The sequence below is a fragment of the Rhinopithecus roxellana genome, chromosome 8 (genome assembly GCF_007565055.1).
Source record: "Rhinopithecus roxellana isolate Shanxi Qingling chromosome 8, ASM756505v1, whole genome shotgun sequence".
Taxonomy (NCBI): Eukaryota; Metazoa; Chordata; class Mammalia; order Primates; family Cercopithecidae; genus Rhinopithecus; species Rhinopithecus roxellana.
The window spans coordinates 137,133,344-137,156,982 of NC_044556.1; the positions used below are offsets into that span (position 1 = coordinate 137,133,344).

The 23,639-nt window shown below is 35.4% G+C and overlaps 1 protein-coding gene across 2 annotated transcripts in view; it reads left to right on the forward strand.

Moving 5' to 3' along the window:
- Positions 1 to 22,359, forward strand: part of PLA2G4A (phospholipase A2 group IVA) — a 149,667-nt gene extending 127,308 nt beyond the window's left edge. For both annotated transcript variants that reach the window (XM_030934855.1, XM_030934856.1), the window contains 3 exons: positions 10,971 to 11,166; positions 12,688 to 12,845; positions 21,796 to 22,359. In XM_030934855.1, the coding sequence (XP_030790715.1) occupies positions 10,971 to 11,166; positions 12,688 to 12,845; positions 21,796 to 21,927 (486 nt within the window). In that variant the 3' untranslated portion in view covers positions 21,928 to 22,359. The remainder of the gene's footprint in view (positions 1 to 10,970; positions 11,167 to 12,687; positions 12,846 to 21,795) is intronic.
- Positions 22,360 to 23,639: the final 1,280 nt, after the last annotated feature.

A 23,639-nucleotide genomic window follows, 5' to 3' on the forward strand; every position in this document is an offset into this window, starting at 1 on the left:
AATGAGAAAAGCTTCTGAATGTGGCAATATGGAAAGATTGCTGGGCCGCACTTTGGCCTCACCCTCAAATAAATACGCTTTGTTCCCCCTACCTGGAATACTCCAAACATTCTTTAGACACAGCTCAAGTGTTATCTTTCTTGACATCTACCCATATGGCTAAAGTGCATAGGACTCAGTTAATTCTTCAAATACAGCAATTATCATAGTATATTGTATGTTTTTGCTTACATCTATGTTGCTTTCACTCTCTGTGAACTCTTTGTGACTAGAACTCTGTTCCCTGTCTGTGTTTATTTTGTTTTAATCATTTGGTCCTAACTGTCATTGAGGTGCTGGCCAAAACATGAGTATATAGGATTTTTTTGTAGGTGAATAAATAAAATGATGTATGAAAGATGGAGTTATTATTTTGATTTTATAGATTAAGAAGTGGCAATTCATAGCGATTAAATGAAACAGTTCATGACCTCCCAACCAGGTGGAATCAGTAATAGCCCAGGTCCTCTGACAGCATATCTGTTTTTTTCTCTATCATATGATGATTAAACTGCTCTCAAGAGCAATAATGATTATAATAATAACTCTTAAATATATAGAAAACCTTATGTGTTCAAAGTGCTTTCATACTTCCTTTTTGAGGTAGTAAAGGTATTCAGACAAAGAAGCAAGTATCAATGAGATAAAATCTTATCAACAAATCAAATAATTTGTGGAATGAGCACAGTCCACAACCTGGCTGGGGAAGTGCTAGTTGAGAAATGTAGCTCCAAAGCTACAGAATGAGAATTTCTTACCCTTTACCAGCTGCCTCCTTTGTGCACACTGTTCGTGAACTATTTTCTGTGTGGTGTGCTGTGTGCAGCAGTTAGTGGGAAAATATGGTTCCTGATCTCCCATAACGTTTTGTTTTTTTGGGGAGCAAAGACTTTTATTCACAAGAGCCACTTGGAGGGGAATTGAGAAACTTACTATTAAGTAGTCATTCATACAACTTTACATAAGTATGTGTATTATAGGGGATAAATATAAGAATAGATTGGTGCATACTGGAGTTAATGAACAGGGTAATAAATGAAATAGGGTGAAAACAGCACAGAGATGGCAATGAGCACATCTAAGGGGCTGGAGTGATCTGATTAGAAGCGACAGATATTCAGCTCCCTTAGAAAGGCTTAAGGAGAGAGTTTAAGATAGGACAATAGAAAATGGAGAATCAGTGGAGGATTTCAGCAGAAAAATGACTTCATGAAATTGGAATTTTAGGATGATTAATCTGAAAATGGAAAGTAGGATGAGTTGGAGAATGGAAGGCAAGGAATTAACATTAAGAGAAATGTATTGTAATCCAAGCACAGGATAATGAAGTATTACTGCACCAGAGTGGGTGACTATGAATTTGATGACCTACAAGAAACAATGGGGAGGTGGGTTTCAATGCATGACTCTAAGATGATAGCTTAGAAGCTGGTTCTAGTGGTGGAAGACACTGTATTATTCATTTCACCAATGGGGGTATAAAATGTCAAAGCCATCATTTTATGTGTGAATCAGAGCTCCACCACCTTAATGAGTTGAAGGAGGTTTTGGAATATCACTTTGTATCTTTAAAAAGAATCATTATACTTTGCAGTAGTCTTTAAATGTTGACTCATTATTTGTGATTAAGAATATATACTTGTAAAATGTATGAACATTTGGTTTATAAATGCAGTACTTCCAGACAACAGCTGTTAATATTTTGGTATTTTCTTCTAGTCTCTTTTTGTGGGGGGGGGGGGGGGTGTGTGTCTGACTACCAGGGTCATATAGTTTTGCATTCTGTTTCTTTCTACTTACAGCTGTATTATGAGCATTTCTTATGTCATTAAATATTTTAAAAAACATAATTATAAAAACATATAAGATAAATATAAAAGAGATAGATATGTTTATAAAATAAAATAAAAATATATACTATCTCTGTATACAGATATGTGAGAATTTATTTAACAATGCTCTATTTTCAACTTTTAGATTATTATTATCTTGCCACCTTTTCCTATAATCATTATCCTTGCACATGAATCTTTAATCACATTTTAATTATTTATTTAGGTTGGTTTCTAGATGTGTATCATTTTATGACTTTTAGTAAATATTTTCAGATTGATTTCCAGAGAAGCTTCACCAATTTACATTATATCTAATTACATATGTGAGTCTATTTTACATGCCTTTGCTGGCAGGAAAAAATATTAAAGACAAAGTAAAAAAAAAATTTATGCAATATGATGGGAAAAAAACCTCACATTTATGCTTCAGTTTTCTTCCTTTGTGAGACTGAATGGTTTGTCATGCTTATTATATATTGATGTTTCTAAACTACTTTTAATTGGATTATTTGTGATGTTCCTATTAATAAACATTCTTTTTATGTCTTAAGAATATTAAAGTTTGTCTTATTTTTGCAAATATAACCTAATATGTCATTTGTATTGGGACTTTTGTTGCTGATGATTTTATTGTTTCAAATATTTATGTAGGAACTTCTTCCACGGTTTTTATTCTTTCTTATAATTTTTAAATTTTTTTCACTATCTTTTCTCTTTTTCATATTAGTTTTAAAATTTTTTATTTTTAATTATTTATGGATGCAGAATATGTGTACATATTTATGGGGTACATGCCAAATTTGATACAATCATTTGGGGAATGATCAATTAGGGTAATTGGGATATCCATCCCCTCAAGCATTTATCACCTCTTTGTGTTAGTAACATTCCAATTCCATTCTTTTAGTCATTTTGAAATATAAAATAAATTATTGTAAACTATAGTTACCCAATTGTGCTACTGAACACTAGATCTTATTCCTTTTATCTTATTGTATTTTTGTACCCATTTTCCATTCACTCTTTATTTCCCCTTTCCACTATCCTTCCCAGCAGATGGTAACCATCATTATACTTTCTATTTCCATTATTTCAATTGTTTTTAGTTCCACATGTGAGTAAGAACATGTAATATTTGTCTTTCTGTGCCTGGATTATTTAACTTAACATAATGTCTTCTAGTTCTGTCCATGTTATTACAAGTGACAGAATTTCATTACTTTTTATGTCTGAATAATATTCTATAGTGTGTAGGTATCACATTTTCTTTATTCATTCATTTGTTGATTGATGCTTACATTGATTCCATATCTTGGCTATTGTGAATAGTGCTGCAATCAGCATGGGAGTACAGATATCTCTTCAGTATACTGATTTCCTTTCTTTTGGATATATTCCCAGTAGTGAGATTACTGGATAATATGGTAGTTCTATCTTTAGTTTTTGTAGGAACCTCCATATTGTTTTCTGTGGTGGCTGTACTAATTTACATTCCATAACCATGTAGGAGGGTTCCCCTTTCTCCACATCCTCATCAACATTTGCTATTTCCTATCTTTTGGATAAAAGCCATTTTAACTGGGATAAGATTGAATCTTATTGCAGTTTTAATTTGTATTTCTTTGAGGATTAGTGATGTTAAATATTTTTTCATATTCCTGTTGGGCATTTGTATGTCTTTTTTTGAGAAATAGCTATTCAGATCTTTTGCCCATTTTTAAATCCGATTGTTTTTCCTATTGAGTTGTTTGATCTTCTTATATATTCTGTTTATTAATCCCTTGTCAGATGGATAGTCTGCAAATATTTTCTCCCATTCTGTGGTTCATCTCTTTTCTTTGTTGATTATTTCCTTTGCTGTGCAGAAGCTTTTTAGTTTGATGTGATCCTATTTGTTCATTTTTGCTTTGGTTGACTGTGCATCTGAGGTCTTATTCAAGAAATATTTTCCCAGATCAGTGTCCTGGAGTGCTTTACCAATGTTTTGTTCTAGTAGTTTTATAATTTTAGGACTTAGATGTTAGTCTTTAATTGATTTTGATTTGATTTTTATATATGTCAAGAAATAGCAATCTAGTTTCATTTTTCTGCTTGTGGATATTCAGTTTTCCCAGAACCATTTATCGAAGAGACTATCCATTCCTCAGTGTATGTCCTGGGCAACTTCATTGCAGATGAATTGAACTGCAAATGGGCGGATTTATTTCTGGGTTCTCTATTCTGTTTCATTGGTCTATATGTCTGTTTTTGTGCCAGCATCGTGCTGTTTTGGTTACTGTAGCTTTGTAGTATAATTTGAAGTCAGGTAATGTGATGCCTCTAGCTTTGTTCTTTTTGCTCAGGATAACTCTAAGAGTATTCAGAGTCTTTTGTGGTTCCATATAAATTTTAGGACTTTTTTTCTATTTCTGTAAAGAATGTCACTGGTGTTTTGATAGGGATTGCATTGGATCTGTAGATTGCTTTGGGTACTATATTCTTGAAATTCATTCTTACCAATATCAGTTAAATAGAGATTGATATTTTGATATTTTAATTTTTGTATTATTCTTCTAAATATATGTAACTCATTAATCTTTTTGAATACATTGCATTTGTAATAACACAATCCCCCATAGACTTTTTTGGCATTTAATTTGTTATGCTTATTATATCATATACTATATGATTATTATAGGGCACAGGATTTTTTTTTTTTAATCTGTTGTGTTTCATTCATCCATCTGACAACCTGGCAATTCTTATGTCAGTACCATACTGCATTTTAATAACTGTAGCTTTATTATATGTTTACTATATTAGAGAGCATGTCTCCAATTACTGCTTCTGTAGTACATACAGGCATTTCTACCTGCACATTTTCTTAGATATGTCTTAAAATCATTTTTTCAATTCTTTTTCCCCATGCCTTTCTCCAAATTTATATACTTCCTTTTATTATTTATTTATCATAACATGAAACCTACCATTCTGGAAATAATGAATTGTATTTTCAGAGATTTAACATAAAGTAAATTGCAATATATTACACATAATATAGTTTTTCTTGTCGCTAGGTAGGTACTTCAGCAAGTTCAAAGTAAACAAAATATTTTTTTTCAGGCTGACTTGGAATGTTAAAAGTGCTTTAAACCTGTAAGTGTCATTATGAAAGTATGTATTCCTAAATGAGTCTAAAAGATTGCCAAAGTAGAATTGTTAAATTGATTAAAATGTTCTACTATCAATGCTAAAGTAGAATATTTGTTTTATATATAACATAGCAAGATTTGAAAATTTGCAAGGAGTCTACATGAAGTTCTTTTGATAGCGGGGGAGAATCCCTAATGTAATAATTGGATATATGCAATATGATTTTATTAAGGTAATTAAATAGCAAATAATTTCCTATTTTTGAGACTGAAATATGGACACTGCCTTTCACAAGATATTAGACCATAAATGCTGGGCAAAAAATTAGAAATATTGACTTTATTTCACATTTGCAGATAATTCTGGCCCTTCATATAGTTAAATGTCATATTTTGTTAAGAAGATATAGAAAGATGGAGATCATGTCTTTTGATAAAAGCAACCAAAATTTATGTTGTTTCTGTGTTGTAATTGGCCTTAAGAGTTAATGATGTCAATGTAAATGACACTAATTTCTTTAAATTAGTTAGCACACACCCTAGTAGTAGTCCAATATAAAGAGTTCATGATCCTAAATATTATTACTATTAATTTATCTAACAAAAGCAGCTTTGTGTTTCATTTTGTCAAGTTTCTTTTTGTTAACCATACATCTTAGATGTATAATATGTAAATTTAGTATACCATTAGAGCTCATCTAAAGACAATCAATGGGATTGATTGTTTGTCATGAAAATAAGCCAAAGTCTTCATCCTTAAGCATGCAAAATTAACAGGCCGTGAATTTAGGGGAAAATGAAGGGACATTGGGCTTTATTGGGGAGCAAGAAAGTGAGGAATATAGAAGAATTCAGAGTTTACTACTAGAAATTATTTTCCCCTTTATCTTACTAACTTTTAGGGAGAGTAATAGATTTTAGTTATTATGCCATAAATTAGATTATATTGTGTTGCTATACATTGGACATAAATCTGGTTCAGTTTTTCAGTGTTCATTTAAATGCTTAATGACAAGAAGTCAGAACAATGGGTTTATTCTCTTAAAAATTATTCAAGGAAAGAAGGAAGGGAAAAAAGAGAGAAAGAGGTGATGACGGAGGAGAGAAGGAAGAAAGAAGAAAGGAAAATTTGAAATGAGGCAGTCTTCACAAATGATGGAAATAATATATCTAAATTAAACTGATCTGCCTATATTTCATTTAGGGTCAGAATTCCATTCAAACCCACTAATAAAGGAAAAAGTATCTGTATTTTTCCACAATCATCTGATTTATTTGTTGAAACGAGGGCAAGACCTGTTTTAGAATCTCCACATATTATTCACTTATAATGCTTAGGTTGGCCCACATCACGGCCAAATCAGTCCAAGCATTAGCTTTGCAGGCACCCATCCACAATGGCTGGTGAAGGAAAGTGCACAGCATTTAAAGTAGTACTTCCAGTTTTATCTCTTATACTAGCTTCCTGAAGCTTCTGTAACAAATTACCCCACATAAGGTGACTTACAACAACAGAAATATATTCTCACAGTTCTGGAGGGCAGAAGTTGAAATTAAGGCATCAACAGGGATGCCATCTCTCTAAAGCCTCCACAGTAGACTCCTTCCTTGCCTTTTCCAACTTTTGGTGGTTCCAGGCATTGCTTGCCTTGTGGTTTTCATCTCTCCAATCTCTGCCTCCATTTTTGTATGGCCTCTTCTTTTGTGTGCATGTCTTCTGTTGTATCTCATGTAGGAATAATTGTCATTGAATTTAGGGCCCACTTACATAATCCAAGATGATCTAATCTCAAAATCCTTAATTAAATTACATTTGCAAAGAGCCATTCCCCAAATAAGGTCGTATTCACAGGGTCAAGGGATTAGGAAATGGGTATTTTATACGGAGCCACCGTTCAACCCACTACACTCATATTGTTCACTCAAATTGAGAATCAGATGTTTTGTGATGATATTACGTTAAGTTGACATTAATTTCTCTTTACATATTTTGTGAGTTTATGGTAACATCCCTGTGAATAACTACCCAGAATTACAAAGTGCTATGTAAACTCTATACAACATTAGATATAGAAAGTTATTTTCATGCCTATTGCATTATAAAGCTCTTGGAGCCTAATACTAGCATGTCTTTTATTAAAAGTAAGAGAGACTATAACTGTAAAATAATTAATTCTAACTTGTAGTTTCTATCAGTCGTATTTTATATTACTTGCTTCAATAATTTTTTAAGATTCTGGAGGTTTACTTACATGCTTATATGCCATCCTTCTCCCTAATCTTCTCCCTAATCTCAAAAATAGGTTTTATATAATGAGAACATTGTAGAATAGAAAGCATATATTCTTGGTTTGCATACAGACAAAAGAAATCTGACTTTCTCTAATGACAAGTCAATTTATTATTTTATGTATATATATGTGTGTGTGTATTTTTATAAATAAATGTGTTGTTTCATATATTTAAAGTATATATTTACATATTTTTTACATGCAAATGAATGAAGTGGCATATATATGCTATCATACTATGTTTTGAAGATGTTTCTGTTATTTAGAAATAACATTTATTTATGATATTCATTTCTATGTTATTTATTTATTTTTCCTCTCCTTCAAGTCTTCTTAATTGTGTTTTAGTACTCAAAAATGAGCTCATCCAGCCTGGCCAACATGGTGAATTCCTGTCTCTAATAAAAGCACAAAATTTAGCCAGGTGTGGTGGCACACACCTGTAGTTGCAACTACTCAGGAGGCTGAGACAGGAGAAGCGATTGAACCTGCAAGGTTGCAATGAGCCAAGATCAGGCCACAGCACTCCAGCCTGGGCAGCAAAGTGAGACTGTCAAAAAAACAAAACAAAACACCAAAATGAGCACAGACATCTTACAAAGTATCTCTTCGAAAGATACTGTCACATTTTTATCCCACAGAAAGTCATTTTAGTTAGTACTATGTTGTAAGTGTATCTTAAGTTAGTCTATGGAAGTGTGAAATATCTGAGGTGTCAAACAATAACCAAAATGGGTAGTTATCATAGAACACAATTCTGGCATATTGCTGTAATTTGTGGAGCAGCACTTTTTTTGTTCACTGAAATCTTTTAAAGTACTTTCTAAAGCCTAATGCACTTTACTCATAGTCTGTGTCATTGTTTCTCAGCCTTTACAGAAAGAAACGAGACATCAGAGAGGAAATGGTTTATCCATGCTATCATCACTGTATTTGCAATCATCGTTTTTAATCTTTTCCACATCAGGATCACATAAGGAAAGGGAAAGTTTCCATCTCTTCCTGATTCTAGCGTGAAGTGAACTATCTAAAAATAGCCTCACTCTTACGTCATGTATTTCCCTTTTCATTTTACCCCAGCATCCACACATCATTGGTCATACCCTTGAGTCATGTTTGTAAACACTAGAAAGCTCTTTCTTTTCTTTGCCCTCACGCAATTGCTCCACAATGTGAACTTTTGGTTTATTTTGATGTTGAATAATCATGAATGAATAATTGTGAACAGTACTGGACAAGAAATAACAAGCTGATGAATTCAACTGAATAGAGAAAAAAAAAAGAAGAGATTGGTGATAAAAGCTTTCTCAAGTTCCAAACAAGAAATTATTTGCATACATATGGGATTTTCAGTGAAATGTAATTGTATTTAGCAGAATAGCTTATGAAGCAAATGCTTTCATATACATTAAATCCTTTGTTCTCCTAGATTTTTATTCATAAGTGGTATTGAGAAAGTTGATCAACATAAAATCCATGACATTCTAGAAGCAAAAAGATCAGTGCAAGTTCAATGAAAAGTGTATTTTTCTCTGAATGTAAGGCCATATGTTAAAGTACTTGTTTTCTTCTAATGTAAACTACTGAGGTCTTTATACATTTTATCATTTAATCCTCTCAGCAATCCTATGAGAAAGATGATAGTATTAGCTTTATTTTACAGAAGTAGAAAAATGAATTGCTGAGAAATAAGGAACAGATGAAATAGAGATGAGATGGGATTGGGAGCCTGCTATGTCAGGGATAGTGAATAATCTAGTCTGTGTTTTTTTGTTCCTCATTATCTCTGTGTTGCCTGTAGGGGAGCATCACTGTATACTGCAGCCACCAAAAATAATTTGTTTCTTGTTGACCTGTGGTGTCTAATTAGTTTGTCTCAGGTCATCCAGCTAGCAAGTTTTAGGGTGTCTGTCTTGAAGCTGGGCCTTTCACACTGCACAACCCAGGCCCACAATCGTGCAGCCCCTTCCTGCCTTTATCATACTTTACTATAATATCTATTTATCTTTTCTGTTGATTTATAAACTCAAATCTTCAAGGACAGCCTATCTCTTAGGCTTAGAACATAGCTCACTGATAATTGTTGGATGAATTAACAGATACTCTGAGGAAACTGTCCAGGCGTACTGCAAAGTCTCACCTTGTATTTTTTCCTGGCATTTATCACAGTTTTAAACACAAAGTGTTATTTGATTGCTATCTTTTGCCCAACAGGCTATAAATCTCATAACAACAAAAACTGTGAATGTTTTACTCACTGTTATGTCCCCACTTCTAACATGGAACCTAGGTGGCCACTATTGACTATTGTGGAATGGATCAATGTGATGACAAGAGTAGTTAAAAAGAACTTAAGATTCTAGTGACAGTATCCCCAAAACTTCCCCCTCTAGGAATTTTCTTCTCTAATGTTCCTATCTCTCTTCCCTTTCTTTTTCCTCTTTTGGTTTCCTTATTTTTTTCCTTCCATCTCTTTTCTTCTCTTTACTGGCAATTATTTATTAAACATTTGCATAACACTTAATATGTGGTAAGCACTGTTTTAAGCACTGTAAAGTATTAATTTATTTAATTCTAATAGCAATCCTATGAAATAGGTATCATTTATATCATCCACATTTTATATCTGAGATGGAGACACTGAGTTAAGAAACATGCCCAAGGCCATGGAGCTTATATTTGGACTCAGGCATCTGGTCCCAGAATCTGTGCTTTTCCCACTATGATATTCTGCTTCTTATTTATTCCACTCTCCCTGAAGATGCACATAAATGGAAATGAGGTCTCTTCACTGCATCTCTCCATATTGATTTATGTTCTCCAGTTTAAACTTAATTTTAGGGGTGCTTACCCCAGTGAGTTAGCCTGCTTTGTTGCAGAGACAAACCAACCTCAAATCTCAGTGGCTGACCATGAACATGTATTTCTTGGCCACTTGCATGCCAGCACTTGTAAATCACCTGTGGAGGCTCTGTTCTATTTGTCTTCTCATGCTGGTGGGAATGTATAATCAGCTTACCAGGAAGGGAGCTGATACATGGAAACCATCAAACAATTTGCCACGGCCATTAAATAAGCTCTTGGTACATCTGTACAGTCCTCTGTTGGCCGTTACATGTAATAGCAATGCTCTGAGGCCAAAGGTTCAACTTATTTTCATAAAAAGAAGACGGAAAGCTGAGTCAGAGTAACTCAAATATTTTTGTATACATAAAATGAATGAAGTTTTGACTGGTACTTTTTAACACTTTGGTGGAGATGATACAGGTGAAAATCCAGTAACAGAGGATTCTTCATTCTGCATAATCAGATTCCTTTTTTACTCCTAAGGGTTGAAAAAACATTCACATGGTTATAAATTCTCTGAACCCATAATTTTTTTTTTTTTCTCTAGCAGCTTCTTCAACATAATTGTGCTCAGTTGTTTATCAAAAATTTTTCAAATGCCTGCTGTGGAGCTAGCCTTGTGCCAAGAATTAACATAACAATAGTGAGTTTGTTTTCAATTTCTTTGAGATGTAATGAGCTTCTTGAGAACAGGGTCCTGATTCATCCTAGCAAGGAGTACATTGCTGGCACACAGTAGACACCTAGTGAACACTGAATAATGGTCAGACCAACTGAATCAATGAAAACGGAAAATTTCCAAATGCATCTTTCCCTCTTTCCCATAGGAGCTTCTACTTGCAGAAAAGTGGGCTAAAATGAACAAGCTCCCCTTTCCAAAGATCGATCCTTATGTGTTTGATCGGGAAGGGCTGAAGGAGTGCTATGTCTTTAAACCCAAGAATCCTGATATGGAGAAAGATTGCCCAACCATCATCCACTTTGTTCTGGCCAACATCAACTTCAGAAAGTACAAGGCTCCAGGTATGTAGGGAGTAAGCTGTATTGCATAAAATAGAAATTAAGTAGGGGAGCGAAACTGACATTAAACTGTTTCACTCTGGCGCTGCGGTACCAGCTATTACACTACTGAATGTCTCCCTTACCTTGATAAATAGATGCTATTCTGAGACCTCAAGTACTTCTTCTCTTACCCCTAGATCCCTTGACTTGCTCACAGTCCAGAAACTGAAAAGTCAGCAACTAGTTTAGCAAAAATCTCTGGGACTTTACTTCAATACTTCGAATTGTGTTTGTTCTGATTGATTTTTAATCAAACATTTTGACTATCACCCTTGTAAGAAAGCTTTTATTTCAGAAAAATCATGCAAATTTCTGGGAATTTTAGTTGACCACAAGATTAACGTAATCTAGCAGTACACAATGGCTAGCAATTTCACTTTGCCATGTTGTATTTCATAGAAAACAAGAATCAAGTTTGACACGTAGTCTTTCTTGTTTTGTTTTGTTTTTTTAACCACAACCAGAGGAGTCTCTCGACTCTTGTGTATCCTGGAAAATGTTGATTAATCAAAGGAGATCTAAAGATTTACATGCAGAATGCTTAAGGCTCCAAAAACCGTATTTTAGGACCAGAAAATGTGTTTTCCATTTTATGAATGGAAAGACACAAAAAATAGGGAGGATGAGTAATGGGAATATGCTGAGAAAAATGGTGTTTTTCTAGATTTCTCAGGAAGACAAAGAAAGGACCAATAGAAGTGAAAATTATTGTGAAGCATATAGTTCAGCATACGAGAAGGTGGAAATCTGACATTTTTAGTTATCAGACAGTAGAGCACTTGAAACCCAGTGAATTTTCTATCACTGTGAATTCTCAAGAAGAGACTCACTGAGCAGTTGGCATGTGTAGGGGATTTCCACGGCATAAAGACAGCCACATAATGTTTTAGTTTGGGTTCTCCCAGAAACTAATTCTGAGAAAAGGACTCAAGTGCAAATAGTTTATTTGGATGAGCTGAGGAACACTCTAGTTTATTAGTAAGGAAATGGGGAAGTGGTAAAGGGAAGGAAGCAGACAACAAAGTTGCGTTAGCAAGCCGGCTACCACAATGGGAACTTGATCCCCTGGGAAAGACTACGAAATGGAATAGACCTGTGTCCCACAGTCATGCTTCCCACACACACACCAAAAGGCAGGGGAATGGAGTATTTAGATACTAACTCTCTAGAGTCTTTGGTTGACCACCGCCTGGGGAACAGTGTTATTTATCAGAATTTCCAGCCTGCCACAAGTGGGCCAAGCAGGCTTCTACAGTTGCAGGGCAGGATAGAAAGCCCTCAAGCAGAGAGATGTCAGATACTGGCAGTTGGATGTCATCCGGTCAGAACACAGAGAAATGATAAAGTCAGAGATGCTACAGAGTACCTGGCTCTGTGGGGGTTCCCACTGCTGTCTTTATGTGTGTATGTTTTATTCCTTGGGTTTTAGAGATATTTTGTAGTTTTCAAAATAACAACCTTTGTGACTCTTCTGGTATTTAGGTGTTCCAAGGGAAACTGAGGAAGAGAAAGAAATCGCTGACTTTGATATTTTTGATGACCCGGAATCACCATTTTCGACCTTCAATTTTCAATATCCAAATCAAGCATTCAAAAGACTACATGATCTTATGCACTTCAATACTCTGAACAACATTGATGTAAGTATCTCCTGTGGCCATCGACTATGTCAAATGACTTCCATACCATATAAACACACCAATATCTCTTTTTAATTAAAAATAAAAAAAATACGTGTAATGAATGACACCACCCAAAATATGCCACTTCACTTTTCATGAATTATTTTGCTAATCTTCAGAAGAACCCCACAAAACTGACAAATAAGGAAAAATAAGGAAACTCATGTTATGCTATTATTTTATTGAATGGTGAATACTCAGTTTCTTTCCCGAAGTATCTAATATATTTATTACATGATAAATTATAATTAAGGAAGAAAAGTGATGAAAAGGAAATATGAGCATGAAAGTGAATGGAACCAGAAGTGTAGTTAATCTGCAAAAATATAACATGAATTTTAATAAATATACTTATGATTTTACATGTTTTCTTTTTGTGAATTTGGGCAGTATCACAAAAGGTAACAGCCTTTCCTTTTTTTATTTTTTGAGACAGAGTCTCGCTCTGTCGCCCAGGCTGGAGTGCAGTGGCGTGATCCCAGCTCACTGCAAGCTCTGCCTCCCAGGTTCACACCATTCTCCTGCCTCAGCCTCCCAAGTAGCTGGGACTACAGGCACCTGCCACCACGCCCCGCTAATTTTTTTTTTTTTTATTTTTAATAAAGACGGGGTTTCACCGCGTTAGTCTCGATCTCCTGACCTCGTGATCCACCCAAAGTGCTGGGATTACAGGCGTGAGCCACCATGCCCTGCCAGCCTTTCCTATTTTTAGCCTTTGAGATGTCAAGTACTCTTTGTTTTAGAAATAAGTCATTGTCATCAGTATCAATCCTTCCTATCATTAGTGTATCTTCTGCTAAGATTCTGTGTCTAGGTGAAATTCTTTCATTTTTAACTTACCATTTAGGAACACTATTCTGTAACTGAAATCATTGACTTGTGGTTCCAAATCATAGTGTCTGACAAATGATTATCAGTTGTGAAAGCTTAAGTTCATTGGCCTAATTGGATTTTGTACATTAGAAAAACAGAAAAAAAGAAATTAAATGGAGAAGGAAAGGCATCATGCCTGATTTACCAGCCTTTTTGGTGACCGTGTAAATGGCACAAAGGAACTCAGAATATGTGAATGAGTGTTCTGTTTATAGGGGCTCTAATTAGATTTTGTGAGCTAATAGAACTCCACACATCTAGTTTGCTTGCTTGTTTTGTTTGACCTGAGACTAGTAATGATCAATTGTGTGCAGTCGTCACAGTTGTACCATAGTATATTCGTCAATCAATATCTTTAATTTTTGTAAATGTGTAAAATTTCCCCAATAAGCTTTGATTCTTACAACTATAAAATTCTTTTTGTCAGCCTTCATTTACAAATAGATGATAATTCATCTAAAAATGCTTATCAAAATGTATAGCATATGTCATTTTCTCCATAGATTTGTTTCCTTTTTAGAAAGAATACTTCAAGCACTGGACATCTGAAATCCACGTGGTACATTATCTCTATGGTGATGGCAAAAATTGAAAGGTTAAGAGAAAAATGATTAATCTATGATTTGTAAGGAATGAACAGAAATTCTCAAAATAGAGTTAGTTGCATTTTATAAAACCTCATGCTAATAAAAGAGAGGTAAGAGTTAATATCACAGTCACCCTATTTTTCCAGTTTGAGCCAATAAGCTAAAAACTAGACATTCCTTGCGATGAAATGTATTAAATTTGATAAATCTTTCTCAAATGGATAAAACAAATTGTAGGAATATACAAATGTCGTGTTAGACTTTGGAATAGATATACATACACATATGTGTACCTTAACCAAGTACATTTGTCTTGCTGTTCTAATTTGTATAAAGTCTGCTAAACAATTTGCAATAAGGAATGATACAGTTTTTTTTGTTTTGTTTTGTTTTGTTTTTTTTTTTTTTGTTTTTTTTTTTTTTTTTTTGTTTTTTTTTTGTTTTTTTTTTTTTTTTTTGAGAAGGAGTCTCGCTCTGTCACCCAGGCTGGAGTGCAGTGGCCAGATCTCAGCTCACTGCAAACTCCGCCTCCCGGGTTTACGCCATTCTCCTGCCTCAGCCTCCCAAGTAGCTGGGACTACAGGCGCCCGCCACCTCGCCCGGCTAGTTTTTTGTATTTTTTTAGTAGAGACAGGGTTTCACCATGTTAGCCAGGATGGTCTCGATCTCCTGACCTCGTGATCCGCCCGCCTCGGCCTCCCAAAGTGCTGGGATTACAGGCTTGAGCCACCGCGCCCGGCCGGAATGATATAGTTTTATTTATATATTTTACAAACATTCTTCAAAGTAGTTTGTTTGATACATAGATGTAAAAGTTAGCACCTGAACAAAAACAGACTGAATCCCAGAACAACTATCCTGACTTATACACCTCATCAAATGTTGATTCTTCACAAGCCATTAATTTAGCAGTTTTAAACATCTGTTTTCACTTTTTATTGTGATAAAATATACAAAACATAAAAATTTACCATTTTAACCATTTTTAAGTGTACAGTTTAGTGGCATTAGGTGCATTGCATTATTGTGCAACCATCCCCATCATCTATCTCCAGAACGTTTTACATCCTCCCAATCTAAAACTTTGTACCCACTAACCAGTAAAGTCCCCATTCCCCCTGCATTTTTAGTAACAATACCGTCAGGTTTTTGTAAGAAGATTGATAAATTCATTAAAAAAATATGAAAGTGAAAAGGACCAAAGTAGGCTAACTCATCTTGAAGAAGGAAAGCAAAGTTAGAAGACTTACTTTACCAAATAGAAAGAAGGGTAACATAATTAAGAAAACATGACATTGTCCCAGGACAGACAGTAGCACTAAATAAAATCGTCCTTAAATAAATTGTGACTATCTATAAGAAAAAAAGTGATCAGATGATTATTCACAAGGGAAAAAATTAAATTTACCTCTTTCACATTATCAATGAAGCCAATTCCAGATAGCCTGTAGATCTGAGTAGAAAAGTAAACCAAGTTTCTAGAATACAACATAGGGGAGTATCTTTATGGCTTTGACCCAGGGAAATATTTTTTAAACTTGACACTAAAAGCATTAGCCATAAAGGGCAATCTTTTCTATATCTCCAAGTCCTTCAGTTCTGAGAATTAAGCAGTTTGTAATTGCTTCTACTACTGTTTCTGGCACAGCATGTATAGACAATGTTATGGGCATTATATCATCTTTAAATGTCATAAATGTGACTTTGAATAAGCTGCTTACACTTTTTGAGCCTCCCCTTCCTCTTCTCTGAAACAGGTGTGGTAGGATCTATAATAATTGTAGTAGTGAATGCTTAATTGGGTAATGCATGATTACAGGAGCTGCTTAATAAATGGGAACCTTACCTATACATGTCCTTATCTTGTACCCCTGAAGGTCCATGGGGATTACACCCAAAGACCTTTGCAAATGCCCCAGATTAACAACATAGACAAGTTTGTACAGGTAATGCCAGCTTAGGCAGTAAGTAAATATTTTCTGAATGAACAAATGAAGGTAGGCTTTTTCCAGAATTACATGAACATTGAGACTCATGTTCAAGTAATTCCTCTTTGTGTGTGTGTGTGTGTGTGCGCGCGCGCGCGCGCGCGCGCACGCGTTTCATAAACAGATAAAATTTTCAGTTTTCACTGACATTTTATCTCTTCCTTAGTGACTCCCTTCTTCTCCACTTTAAGAAAACACATTTTTATCAGAATCACAACTTTGTAAATGATGGTACTTAAAGAGCAACAAAACTCTGCTGAGTTAGCTAACCCTCTCATTCCCACACCATTTGAATAGAGTAGGAGACCGATTCACACTTCAGCAACACAGCATATGTTTACTGCCATAGACCATCAGAGTTCTTTGTAAATAGTGGATGGACATTGCGAATATAAACTTTTACAATGCAAAGTCACTTCTTTGCCAATTTCATAGACAATAGTTTTCAACTTTGCAACTGTGACCACTGTGGCTTAGGGCAACATTTCTTCTTCAATTCACTCTGACCTCCATTTTTGCTCCAAAGAGGCCATGCTGTGTCAGCCAGCTGCACCCTCCTATTGCTTCATTTTATCCAGAGATCCTAGCCGGCCTGCTTCGCCAAAGCTAAATTTTAGTTTATCTTTAGAGGACTTCTGCTCTGTTTCTGCTCACGTCATGACAGCAGCCTGGGTTTCTCATAGCATCAGGTTTCTGCTCTTACTCAATCCTCCCAAATTCCTTTTCACTGAACATTGTCTCAATACTTGTACAATTACAGTAGTATTTCATTTTTTTTCCTTCAAAAACTTAATGTATAGTGACTTACACTGGTAGACATGTGATGGCGGCGGGGCGGGAACGGGATGCAGAGGGATTGGAGTCTGACCAAATTGGGTATTCAAATCCTTGCTCTGCTGCCTCTTGGCTGGGTGACATTGGGCGTATGGGTTAACCTTTCTAAATTTTGCTTTCCTATTTTGTAAAGGGAAGCGATGGTATATATCATGTAGGATCAGGGTGGGGGTTAAGTAAAATAATATAACTTAAGGGCTTGGCATGAAATAGACAGTAAATTGAAGCAGCTAATATAATTATTATTGTTCATAGTTTTTGGCTTTTAATTATAAGCCCCTTAAAACCAGTGACTTGCTTTATTTCCCTTGTATTCTCTAGACACACTGGTCACAATGCCTGACACCTAAAGTAAATACACAGTACAATTTTCATGATGAGTGTTTAAAATGTTATTGACTTACTTTGGGTAGCACGTGTCAGGATACAAGGTGCTGTTGTTTGGAGGGAGTCAGTTCCCAACCATGGGGAATTTGTATATAGTACATGCCTACCCACATAGTATGGTTACATACTCTATCTACTCTTAAACCACCACTTTGATCTGTAGGGAATATGTCTTCTGAGATTTCTTTTCTAGGACCTGTTAATTTGCTGTCACAGGAAAATATATGGTTTCCCAGTCTCACTTATCCAAATTATTCATTTGATAGGCATAGTCTTAGAACCAGTTATGTGTCAGTTTATTCAGCATATGCCAATGATGCAAAATAATGAGTTTTTTTCTTTCTTAAATAATTTTACAAAGTGCTAAACATCAAATGTTAATTAAAATGAGGATATATCCATATCCAGAAATATTGGTACTTATTTCTTAATTCATTTCTTCATCTTGATAAGGGTGTGTAGGTACAAGTCAATGTTCTTTTAAATATAACTTATAAGCTTACTATTATGTACTATTGCCTAATATATTAGTCCATAACTCATCTACCTTTAATGCTGCCTATAATCTCTTTCTGTCTCATTTATTCATTAATTCAATACATATTTAATATTTAGTGTGCCAGAAACTGTTTCAGGAACTAAGGGTACAGCATGGAAAGAACAATTAAAAGTTTTGAGTGCTTCATATAAGCCAAATATTTTCCGTCAAATATTTAACACTCAAGACTAGCCTATGAGGTGGGGTTTTAATTTATAAGTTAGAAAACTGAGTCATGGATTACTTAGGCAGGTTGCTGGAAGTCACGGTGACATGGGGGAGTTGAGATGAGGCTGCATGTCTTTTCTCCTTCATTCCTTCCTTTTGAACCACCTGTCTCTCAGGCAGCCTTATTTCTTACTGTTCCCCAAACACAGCCCTCATTCTAGCAGGGCCAACCAATTCCCAGATGTCTCTGACGCATGCCACAGCCTCCCATCCTCAGCCTTTTCATATGATTATTCTTCTACAGAGAATGCCTGGTCTTCTGCTCCACTTAAAAACCCTGCCTCTCCTTTAACTTAACTGGTCTCATTGTCCCTCTGAACTGAGTGCTAGCCTGTGTCAGTCAACCTCTAGTGAGCACCTGCTGTGTATTTATTAATTTTGCAAATATTTATTATGTACCTTCCATGTTGTAAGTGCTGGTATTAAAAAAAAAAAAAATGACAAGCCTGATGAACTTTCTGCCTTCCTGACATTTCAGTTTTTATTGAAAAGGCAGGCATTATCTAGCAAATTCACAGTAATTTATACCTAAATATATTCTTGTGTTCTCCTATATTTGTAATTTTTACTTCTCTAACAAAATATACTGTAACTTTCTCTCTTGGGCTTATTTTTTATTTTCTATTGTGATAACTCAACATTTGTTTGTAGATTGCTTATAATCTCACCTCTACAAATTTGTTTCTTAAGTGGAAGGGAAGATCACATTTTACGTGCTTGTTTTTCTTATTCTCTGCTTGCATTAACAAAGATTTAAGAGATCTGGTTCAACAATAGGAGGCTATTGAATGGCACAAGTGAAGATGACATGGGATAGGTGGTGGGGATGGAGAAGGTTGAGATATGAGGGTGTTTGCGGGGATAACACTGAAGAGAAGGATTTGGAATCTCAATGAATTTCAAGGAAGAATGAAAGAGATACAAACACCATTTAAGATGACTTCTTGTATAATAATAAAAACAAAGGTTTAAATTTAATACAATGCCTTTTTGGATATGTGTAGTTGTATCATGTATGATGCCAAAAGGTTTGAATTTAGTAACTGATCTAGTGCTGGGCTTGGTTTTTTCTATCACAGAACTGTAACTCCCAAGAACTGTGTTTTCCCCAGTAATCTGAAAAACCTAGTTAATGGTTTCATGGTGTGAATATGCCACCTAGTGGTTCAACTTGCACATTCTAATTTGGGGTTTTCAGAGTTGGAAGTGTTCGTTTTCCTTTATCAGAATGGCTTGCTCACTCGGAACACCAGCTGAGGTCCAATTACGATAAATCCACTAGTTCCTGATGTTGATATTGCTGATTTTTTTATGCTCAAGAATTTATTATGAAGGAATTGATAGCAGCAGTCATTGTCGGTTTAATTTTTTCTATGATCTTTTTTATTTTAAAGCTTTTTAGGAGTTTAGAAAGCAAATGGTTGGTTTTTATTTTATTTGGACACTTTTATGCAGTGAGGGTTGATGTTTCATGGATTGCTATGAGGAGAAACCAATTGATAAATTTGCTGATATAGATCTCTAGAAAGGCAGGGAGATTTTTAAAAGAAGATGTAGTAGGACACTTTGAATAGCAGAAACAATTTGCTGACTTACACAATATAATAAGCTCATTTGTGGTTATATACCTGGTGTGTTTATTTCTTATGAACTTTATAGCTTCACTTCTAATTTAGAGTTCCCAATTTTCATCACATATTGTCGGTTTAGAAATAACAAGCATAATAGCTGTTGTCAAATGTTTATGTACCAGGTATTGTGCAAAACACTTTATAGAAATGATCTCCAATTTTATAGAAATTCTCCATTTATAGAAATGATCCCACAAAACCCCAAATTGGTACATTATTTCTATTTTAAAGAAGAAAAAACAAGCTCAAGTATTTAGACTAATTCCCCTCCATCTCATACAGCCAAGAAGTGTTTGTGCCTGGTGGCCTTTGGTCCAAGTCTCCTTCATAGGTCTGAAGCATCTTTTGTCATCACAGAATTATGTTTCCCTATTCATAAGAAAAGTGGGATCAGCAAATATCAGTTTTCCTTAACAGACTCATTCACATTTGAGCCCATTTCCCCAGAAGATAATTACATATATTACGTTTTAAAGTAAGGCATATAAAAGAATCACATTCCTGTGATAGCTCCCTTTTTCCAAAGTCTGACTGCTTGTTTAAAGTTACTGTTAGAGAATAGAGAGCCTTGCTTGTTGGGTGTCTGTGACATAAAGTCACAGAAAAATAACTGCATGTTTGCACCACTTAGATCTCACATGTTGAAGTGATGCAAACATGATCTTCTCTAGGCAATGAGCCATGCTTGCCCAGTGAGCTTGCGCGTGGTAATGGGAGAATCCCTCTGAGCATGAATCTCCAAGGCCAAGTGGGCCACAGCAGTTGTGAGTGGGAGGAGCCCATAGCGTCCTAAACTGCTCGGACTTTCCAAGTGTTCCTACCTGTGGCAGGGGGCTGAAAAGCCCATGGACTGTACCTTAATGTTGCTTAACAATCCCTAAGGTAGAGAATAAAGGGAACTATGAAATAACTCTGTGACTTGCCTCTGTTTCCTGGTGCCCAGAAACATCTACCTCATTGGTCATCGAGATGAAATGAGGACTGTCCTGGGGAATGGAATCTTCCTAATTTTAACAAGGTTCTGAAGCAGGAGCAGAGACAAGATTTACTATTCAGGCCTTCTTCCAAAGCCCATTTCCATTGCTCTTCAATAACTGCATCTACCAAATTCTGAATGTTCTCTTCTTTCCCCAAATTCTAACTAGGTTTTAACTTCATACCAAAACCAGTGTGTCACAATTGAAATAGCAATTCTGAGATGTTGTAGCTTCCTGTGTTTTATTCTGGTTACCATTAACATGGGTATATGTAAAGAATATATATTGGATATATGTATGCTGAATAAAAAGTAGTAATTCATTTTCACCAATGAAATCACAGAGCATGGTGTTTCCTAGATAGAGCAGGCTCATGTTTTATAACTGTGTTGGTTCAGTTGGAGAAGGAAAGCAATTATCCAGCAATGCCATCCAGCAATGCCTTCTTCCGCCACTAGGAAAAGCTTTTACTTTCCTGGTAGTCTTTCATTTCTACTTGCCCACTAATTATAAAGAACATAAATTATAGATTTAGTAATTACTTGTTTCTTCCCTGTTATCCCCCTTTTGGCAAAGAGTAGAACCAACATAACTTTACCATGCTACCATTTTATTCCCAAATTTATCAGCACAAAATCTAGAACATTTCCAGGATCCTTCTTTCCCTGGTAAGCTGAATATAAGCTTAACAAGAGTGCAGTGGTGGGATGTTGAATTTAAATGTGTATGCATGACTCACAGATTTCTATTCATATATGCCAAAAAATACCCTAATAAAAAGATTCATTAGATTTTTGTTTTAATCAAAAATGTGTAAATGAGTTCATAGCAGCACTAATTATACAACTTCTGTCTCTATTTACAGGTGATAAAAGAAGCCATGGTTGAAAGCATCGAATATAGAAGCCAGAATCCATCTCGTTGCTCTGTTTCCCTTAGTGATGTTGAGGCAAGAAGATTTTTCAACAAGGAGTTTCTAAGTAAACCCAAAGCATAGTTCATGTACTGGAAAAGGCAGCAGTTTCTGATGCTGAGACAGTTTGCAATTCCATGACAACTGGATTTAAAAGTACAGTACAGATAGTCGTACTGATCATGAGAGACTGACAGATACTGAAAGTGCAGTTACTTAGCTGCGTGAGAATACTGTTATAAGTTAGTTAGGTTGACAAACGATGTTGATTATGAACTTCCTGACACAAATGTAGGGATATATACAGTATTTTTAAGCATTTCTCACCAACTTTCTTATGTGTGTTCTTTTTAAAAATGTTTTTTTCTTTTAAACTATTTAACAGTTCAATCTCAATAAGACTTCTCATTATGTATGAATGTTATTCACTGACTAGATTTATTCATCCCATGAGACAACACTATTTTTATTTATATATGCATATACATACATACCTGAAATAAATACATAAATATACAAATAAGCATGAGATAACTGAGTTGTTATTTTTTTAATGAGATACTGGACTATTGCTATGAAAGATTCTCATATTCACTGCTTTCAAATGCAAAAGGTGTTCATCCTAAACTCAAGTGTGAAACTTTTAATTTAATTTAATTTAATTTATTTATTTTTCTGTGAGACGGAGTCTCACTCTGTCGCCCAGGCTGGAGTGCAGTGGCATAATCTTGGCTCACTGCAACCCCTCCTCCTGGGTTCAAATGATTCTCCTGCTTCAGCTTCCCGAGTAGCTGGGACTACAGGTGTCCGCCACCACACCCAGCCAGTTTTTATATTTTTGGTAGAGACGGGGTTTCACCACATTGTCCAGGCTGTTCTCGAACTCTTGACCCCATGATCTGCCTGCCTCAGCCTCTGAAAGTGCTGGGATTACAGGGGTGAGCCACTGTGCCTGGCCGAAACTTTTAATTTTAAATCATGGGTGTTTTTCTGAAAAGATGAATATATAACTTTTTCAGAAAGTGGTATGTGTTTATTCATTAAGTAGAAAAAATATACCACTTCTAATGTAACATTTCACTTGGCTAATATTATCCTGGACTGCTTATCCAACAACCAGTGTAGCTGACCTCAGAGAATAATCCAAAAAAGTGGTAAGGGCTGAATCAAGCTTAATAAGTGGCTTGCCTTTTGCATCTGCAAGACTTGTCTTGGGAACACTGTATGACACAACTGTGGCTGAAGTTGCAGCTGAACTGTTCTGGTTCAGAATGTTCCAAAGCTAAAGTCTTCCTCTTCTTAACTCTCTGCCATTCTTCTTTCCTTAAATTATCTTTCTTTAAGCTCTTTATTCATTTTTCTTTTTATCCTCTCACCTTTCCCATTTCTGCCTATGAGGAAAAACAAAAAACAATAAAAGAAAGCCTTGAACATTTATTCTATTGTTCATTGATATGTGCCTGTGGCAAATGAGTGCCTACTGCATGCTGTCAGGCATGTTTCAGGATCTCAGGATCTGGGGGCACAACAGTGGAAAAAACTGACCAAAGTGCCTGCCTAAGGACCTTGCATTCTGGTGGAGATGACCAAAGATGATAAGCATGACAAAGACGTATGTAGAATGTTAAGAGAGTGATGAGTGCTAAGAAGAAAATTAAAGCAGGAAAAAGAGGAGATAGGAAGTGTTAGAGGTGTGTAATTTTACATGGGGTCCTGGGGAAGTGTTGCAGGAAGTCAGGGACCCCGAATGGAGGGACCAGCTGAACCCATGGCAGAAGAACATAAATTGTGAAGAT